Source organism: Hippocampus comes, unplaced genomic scaffold (assembly GCF_001891065.2).
Source record: "Hippocampus comes isolate QL1 unplaced genomic scaffold, H_comes_QL1_v1.1 scaffold335, whole genome shotgun sequence".
Taxonomy (NCBI): Eukaryota; Metazoa; Chordata; class Actinopteri; order Syngnathiformes; family Syngnathidae; genus Hippocampus; species Hippocampus comes.
This window is the reverse complement of record NW_017805823.1, coordinates 384557-392178: the sequence shown is the minus strand read 5'-3', so window position 1 is coordinate 392178 and position 7622 is coordinate 384557. Positions and strand designations below refer to the sequence as shown.

At 44.7% G+C, this 7622-nt stretch overlaps 1 protein-coding gene across 1 annotated transcript; it reads right to left on the bottom strand.

Annotated features, from left to right (window-relative positions):
• Positions 1-546: 546 nt before the first annotated feature.
• On the bottom strand, positions 547-6975 carry LOC109525587 (oocyte zinc finger protein XlCOF7.1). The gene is made up of 2 exons (XM_019886179.1): positions 6469-6975; positions 547-6088 (listed from the first exon to the last, which is right to left on the bottom strand). Exons 1-2 carry the CDS (start codon positions 6830-6832, stop codon positions 2775-2777), a joined length of 3678 nt encoding a protein of 1225 aa, XP_019741738.1. The 5' UTR covers positions 6833-6975; the 3' UTR covers positions 547-2774.
• Positions 6976-7622: the final 647 nt, after the last annotated feature.

The following is a 7622-nucleotide window of genomic DNA, read 5'->3' as shown; positions in this document are numbered from 1 at the left end:
AAACCCCAGCTGTACAATTTATCCAGTTGTATCCGTGTGTAATGCTACCACTAACTAGTGAAGATTTTTAAAAAATTGAGTAATTGCAATGTCGCTCATAGATAAATTAGAAAAGAGAATTGCTACGATGGTGATCTACATAAGACCAGACTTGAATGCTGTTAAATCGCTACAAATTAATTACAAAAGCAATTGCAGAGACCACATTTGCACGACAGTGGACCGGGACTGGCCGCAAAGAGCGCCTGTAACTGGCGCCCATTTAAACGCATTGGGGGAAAATAATTTTGAAAGCCAAAGAATTCTTCCAAAACCGCTGATGGTCCGCAATATGCGTTTTCCACAACAAATGGCGTTTAAATTCCCCTATAAAAAGTGCCCCCGACCACCAATTGTGGGTGTCAAACCGCGAATATTATTGTATGTACATACCGAGTAGTTGTCAAGGTTTTTAATCACAGTTTTCTTCTGTTCCCAATAATGGCTCATTCTCAAGAGATTATTGGACGATGGATGGCTAACTAGGTTGACAGGTTTTTTTTTTTCTTTTTAATCATGGGTCGTTGGATGTGAACAACGGGCAGTTTACATTTGACAGTTTAACAGTTTATTTTGTTACATTATACACGACAGCAAGGATGAATATTTCACCTTGCTCAAATGATTGGACAGAAAATGTAGTTCTGCAGTTAGTTTGACTGCTTGTGTTTGAGGGCTTATTTGCACCAATTAATCAAAATATTGTTTGAAAGAACATTGATTTTATTATGGATGGAAATGTACACATTTTACCAAATTTTCTAATGACAACTTTTTATGAAGTGAGAACCCAGATGCAAGTACAAGTATGGTGGAGAGAAAAAGTATTCAAATGCCCGGATATAGGTATCGGTCATTTGAGAATTGGAAGACATTTTACATCCCAGCAATCAAATTCTAAATAATCCACATACAAAATACTTAAACACGTAGTTTCGAAGTAAATGTATGTATCCTGAGACCAAATCTAAAAAATACTTAAGAGACAAGAATTCTTGAAAATTGTTTTTCAAATACCAAAGAAGTCTGGAGTACCCCTAAAATGCCATTGGCTCTTGTCCCCCGTGACGAAATTGAATCGAAAACAGTTAAAATAATATTTTTTATTTTTTTATTTAATACTCCCGGTAGTTGTTTCATAGCTGCCTCTTGTAACTGCAGGAACATGTTTTAATAAACATACTTTAAATAATTATTTGTCATGGAACGTGTGTCCCACCACATGCATGCAACCCTGTTTTAGTATGACAGAAGAAGAAAGCAGTCAGTCACATGATACAGTGGACTTGACATCAACAGTTTTCCAAGAGAATGGGTAGAGCTAAGGTATGACCTCTCTTCTATTTTCATAATTTTATAACATAGGTAGACTTGATTGAATGTCTCACTGTACCTCATTCAACCCTGTTATGCCTGATCACAATAAGACAATTCTTTTTACATTATTTCCTTTGCCTACAGGTAAGTTTGTTCCCTGTAGTTGTCAGTAGCAGCTAGCTAAAAAAAGGCGAGCTTCTACTCCCAAGACAAATCTAACGTTTGTCCGGATTTGCAAACCCTGTTACTGTGATTACAGTGACAGATGTTAATGTTAAGATCAAATAAATAATTTAATGAAAATTGTACCACTGATCGAAGATGATCTGATCAAGCCTTGGATAGTTTTTCACCTATTATTGATGAATATGTAGCAGAAAATCAGAAACATGAAGATATATTTTTGAAGAATTCTAAAGCTAGAAAGCCAAAATGTCCTCCAATTCCGGAAATGACCCACATCTATATAAAATCAAATTAAGAGTGCAGCTGCACACCCACATGTGCTGTGTTCATAAACCAGTCACATTAAAACCAATATTAAATAGGAGACAGCACATTACCTTCCACCATTTGAAGTGCTTCTGATAACCCAAAATAAAGTTTGGATATTCTCTTCGAGAATTCTGAATAGTTCCAAATACCAGTGAGCGTTGGCACAAAACCTTTTGGTCTTCTGCCATAAAGCAAAAATGAAAATGTCAGGGAAAACCTACTAGACCACATTATCTCAGTTGTCTATTTTTTCCCCCCCTTAAAATGTTTTTTCTTGGTAGAAACAGTTTTGAAACGATTGGTCTTGGTCTTTTTTTTTTTGCATCACAAAAACCTGGCATTTAAACAGGAGTGTGTAGACTTTTCATATCCACTGTATTCCAGTATTTCCATAAACAGTAATTCAGCGTAAATGGAGGACAGTTCTGTGTACCCACTGAGTAGTGAATTGCTCCGTCTACTTTACTAACAAACTAGGCCTACAATACCGGCATAGCAGACATGCAGACTTACTCATAAAAGGCACACTGTATACTGTACATGAAATACACCTCTGAAATGGTTCAAGACAGGACCAAAAATGTACGAATTAAAACATTTTAAAATGCAAACATTATCGGCAGTAAATGAAATGGTCAATTGGTCCACACCCTTGAGAAGTACGCACATATTAAAAGCATTTTTAAGAAGAAAACAACTACTGTTTCTAACCACAACAATAGTCTCAGCAGTCTTATTTAGAGTGAATTAGTACAATTAAAAAAGTGTGCAGCAGAACTAACTCAGTTTTTTTTTTTTTGGCTTCTAATGCCCAACCAAGTCAGCTGGTCAAAATCCACAAGTGAGCGCCAGAGAAATGGGGCTCAACAGAATAAAAAAAGTAACAAATTAATAAATCAAGCTTTGCTGCTACTGTTACAATGTTAAGCTCCTCCTTGTGCATGTTGCAAGTAATGCAACTGAAGATCCAGCTCCCGGGGGAAAGAACAGCCGCAAATCATGCACTGCAAAAGTCGATCTGGGGCAAAAGGCAAACGGGCTCCGAGTTTGTGAGCTTCGGTCCGCGCGGCAAGCTGAGGTAGGGCCGGAGTCTGTGGCAAGGGGGGCCTCTCAGTCAGGACAGCCTGAGGGGTGAAGAAAATATTTGGGAGCGACGGTCTTGCCAGTGTACCAACCGAAACGGTGTGAAGAGAATGAGTACCGGGCAAAGCGAGGGTCGGGAGGGTGCCAAGCGCCTGGGAGAAGAAAGACGGCGACTGGTTTAGGATGATCTGATTGGCCGTGCCGATGGGTTGCTGCTGCAGGTCCTGTACGCTCCCAGGTTTGAGCTGCCCAGTGAGAAGCAGCGGAGGACCTACAGGATTATTTTGGAAGCCCCACACTGTTGTGCCAATGGTTTGGGCAAAGGGATTGATGTGGATGGGAAGTTTCTGTGTTGAAGTCTGATTTGGTAAAGTGGCCCAAGCAGTCGGCACCCGCTTCTGCTGTAGCTGGAAGTCTTGATTTTTCACAAGTTTCTGAGGGGAGGTCATTTTGTTTGAAGCCCCCAGTGGTGCTTGAATTCCCCACAAAGTGCTACCGAGCCCATGAGCAACAGCAGTAGATACTGGAATGGGGATGCTTTGGTCTATCTGAACTGAGGACGGTGCACCTGCTACACCTGAAGTCCTCTGCTTTTGTGACTCACTTTCTATCCAGAGCTGCTCAGGTTGCTTAACAGTCAACGTTATTGCTTGAGGATCCCAAACTTTTCCATCCTCTTTCATAGGAAGCGTCAAAGTCTCCGGTTTTGGCACCACAGGGGCACCTGGCCATCTGGCCGACTGGAGTTCTTGAGTGACCTTGTTTGAAGAAGTCAACAGAGGAGGTTGGATGCTCCACAACGCCGCACCGTCCACAAAGGACGACACCCTGCGAGAGTCATGGTGCAAAGATCCAGAGGAAGTCGACGTCGTGGCCGTGGGTTCTCCATGTGTCTCCGTTCCATCGATTCCCAAGGGGCCGGCTTTTTGAGAGGAGGGTGTGCTCTCTTGACTGTGCCGGCGTGGCTGTGATGAGCTGTCAATCAGCTCTGGCGGCTGTGACGAGGGGACCGGCATTGCTCCGTCACCATCCAACTCCCAGTGGACAGGTGGCGGGTGTAGTTCAGAAAGAAATGCTTCCTTCTGCATTCTCACTTGCAATTCTTCTTGAGATGCGAGCATGGAAGAATGTGGCATGTCCCCTGAATTGGGATAGAGAGGAGGCCCCCCGACTGATCGAGACATACCCCATGTCAGCCTCCCCCCTCTCCTTCCCCTGCTCCCTCTGCCTCTAGTCCTCCCGCCGGCTGGGGCAGAATTAAGCGGGCTAAAGCTCTGGCGCTTGCGAGTGTGGATCTTCTGGTGCACCAACAAGCTGCTCAACCAGGAGAATGATTTGCCACACTCGCTGCAGAGATGCGGTCGCTCTCCTGTGTGCGTGTTCAGGTGGTCGCGCAGCAGATAGGCCAAGCCGAAGCTCTTGTTGCACAAGTTACATTTGTGAGGCTTCTCGCCATTATGCGAACGCATATGGTGTTGCAGTTGCGTCTCGTCGCTGTAGCCTTTGCGGCAGCTGGTGCAGCGGAAGGGTTTTTCCTGATGCAGCTTCTGGTGGGTTCTCATGTTCTGCAGGAAGGCAAAGTCCTTCCCGCAGTCAGGACATTTGTGAGGCTTCTTGCCCGAATGGATGATGATATGCTGCTGTAAGTAGCTGCTGAAGCGAAAGCCTTTGCCGCACACGCTGCACTGGTAAGGCTTTTCTTTGGAATGTATGCGCATGTGCAGCTCTAACACTGAGCGATGGCGAAACATTTTTCCACACTCGGGGCACTTGTGTGGCCTGAATTTCAGCTGCAGATTTTCACTGGGTACGGAGCTCAAATCTTTTGGGGGGAAGTCATCGCTTTTGCATTGTACCTGCAGATTTTCACTGGGTACGGAGCTCAACTCTTTTCGGGAGGAAATGGACACTTTGTCCCAATCTTGCGTTACATTCTGATGGGTTTTGAATATGTGTAATCGTAAACTTATCTCATCACGGTAAGTACATGGGCAGTGTGGACAGGTGTGCCCTTTATCCCAAACCTTTTTAATCTCTGGGGGCGCCTGGAATCTTCTCTCTTGTGACTCATACTCCACCTCATGAAAATGCATGTGGGCTCTCAGGTTGGCCGGTGAGCTGCATGTCTGGGGACAAAGGGGACAGTTAAAAGTGCGTTTTGGTTCCTCACTCGGGCGTGCATTCTCTTTCCTTTGCACCACTTGCACCATTTCCGGTGCAGACAAGGGAGTCTGCTTGGTGGGCTGGGTACAGGGAATAGCGTTGGCTTGGTGCAGTCTATGTTGGCGACAGTGTGCCCTCATATTTTGAGCAAAGGCAAATTTCTTACCACAATCGGGACAGCGAAAGGGCTTCTCACCAGTGTGCAGATACTGGTGCTGTTGGAGGAGACTGCTGTACTTGAAAGTCTTACCACATACGGTACACAGGTATGTGCGCAGTTGGTCCGTGTGCTTGCGCCGGTGGTCTTCCATGACGGAATTGTATCTGAAAGCCATGCCGCACTCGGGACATTCGTAGGGTTTAAGGATTGGATGACATCGTTGGTGGCAGCGCAATCTCTTGTATTCCCGGAAGGTTCGACCGCACTCCTCGCACGTCCAGCCCTCATGCGAGTGGTTCATCATGTGCATGGCGACAGAACACCTTAAATGGAACTCTTTGCGGCACAGCGAACAGTGATAAGGCTTGTCATCTGGATCATTGCAATTGTGGACCCTCAGCTTTTGCGCCGTAGGGAAAAAATTGTCACACTCCGCACACTGAAAAACATCTTCGTCCTCATATGTTGGCTCCTCTTCCTGCTCCTTATGCACATGTCTGTGTTTGATGAGGCTGCGACGGTCCTTAAAAGAAAGGCCGCATTCTTCACAGGTGAGGGGAGCCAGGTCATCCTTGTGTGCATGACTATGGCGGTGAAGGTAGAACATCTCACGGCGGGGGAAGGATAGTCCACACTCCTTGCACACCATGCGACTCTTTTTTGGCTTAGATGAGGACTCACTGTGCTGCCTTTTCTCACCCTCACCGTGGTCTTCAACCACATACTCTATCGAGCCCACATCTTCCACGGGATCCTCAACCTTCTCATTAATGTCCTCTGCACCAGGAAGAGCTTGCGTTTCTGGCAGCAATTTCTCAGCAGGTTCTGAAACTGGAAATTGAAATGAGAGCCACTGTTTGATGAACACATTAACTAAGTAAATAAATAAAAATCTGATTTATTTGCCAAATATGTAAAAACAAGGAATTTACTATCCCAGTTACAAACATTCCAAAGAAACACAAACAACAACTCTATATGTATCTCTCTATATATAGATAGATAATGTTGATACAAAATCTAAAGTAGTAATACAAAACGATTCGTTTAAGAGCCAAAAGAAAGAATGTGGTAATGCTATGTCACAAAATGTCGTGCAAGCTTGATTGTACCGTCCAGTGTCCAACTGGACATTGGGCGAAAGCAGTAGGAAATAGGAAGGCTAAAGCTGCCAGTAAATTACAGTAACACCACCGTTAGAGTACACTTACTATTTTCTTCCGTGTGGGATTGATCCTCTTCACCGTTGTCTTCGTCTCCGGGGCAGTCAAGGGGCCGCTGTTCATCTCCTGGTGACTCGGCCATTTTTGGCTCCGGTGAATTACATGTTTGGCCGCCTCCAGCCCCCGACTCAATAACCTTATAATGGCCGGGCAGGGAAGCGCTGTTGTTACCACTGTGCTCGCTACTCTGACGCTCCCGAGATTGATCCAGTGTATTTTCTTCTGTCTGGTCAGTGCCGCCTTCCAGTTTCGCCGAGTCAGTCTTGCCCCCAGATGTTTGGACTTCCTCCACCGGGGAGTTGTGCCGTTGCGGAGACTCCGGTGGGGCTATGGCGGCCATGTTCCCCCCCATGCACCCCTGGCATGGACTAGAGCAGCAGTTTCACCAAATTCGGCGAACGAAAGCGGAAATGACGTTGGAGCTACGATGTTTCAAATTAAAACATGAATTGGAGGTTTGTTCCGACCATCCCATCCATCTACCTGTATTTTATGGAGAGATTGTCCTCATTCAGTTTGCGCTTTACGAGGGAGCTGGGCAGATCCCATATGACTTTGGTCAAGGGGGTAGGGGAGGAAGTGGAGGACACAACCTGTTTTAGTCGCTGACCAGTTTCAGGGCTCATTTAGAAAAATAACCATGAGCACTCAACATTCAAACATCTGCATGCATAACTTTTTGATCAAGCGAGAATGCCGGAGTATCTATGCAGGCACAGGAAAAACATGCAAACTCCATTCAACTCGATTTACTTTTCAAAACATTTCCCTTACTAGGGTCGTGGGTGTACTGGAGCCAGCCTGGCTCTAGGGCGGGGTACATAATTAAAACTATTTGTACTATATCGTCAAGTTGGCGGGCAAGTAAATCTACATGTTCGCGACACACTCCACAAACACACAAATTACTCCTCCGTACGGTACCTTACAGTGAGGCCAATTAAAATCTATATAAAGATGTCTGTCGTCACAGCATGTAAAGCATAATTTTCTTCACTTGATGTGCAGCATTTTTCCTAGCTACCAAATTCCAACATTTAAATACACGAATTTTAACAAGTTAAACTGATAAAATGTAATCAACTCTACTTTTAAAAATAATTCCTCGCGATTAGGGGTATCAATGGTGTTTTCAGTAAGTT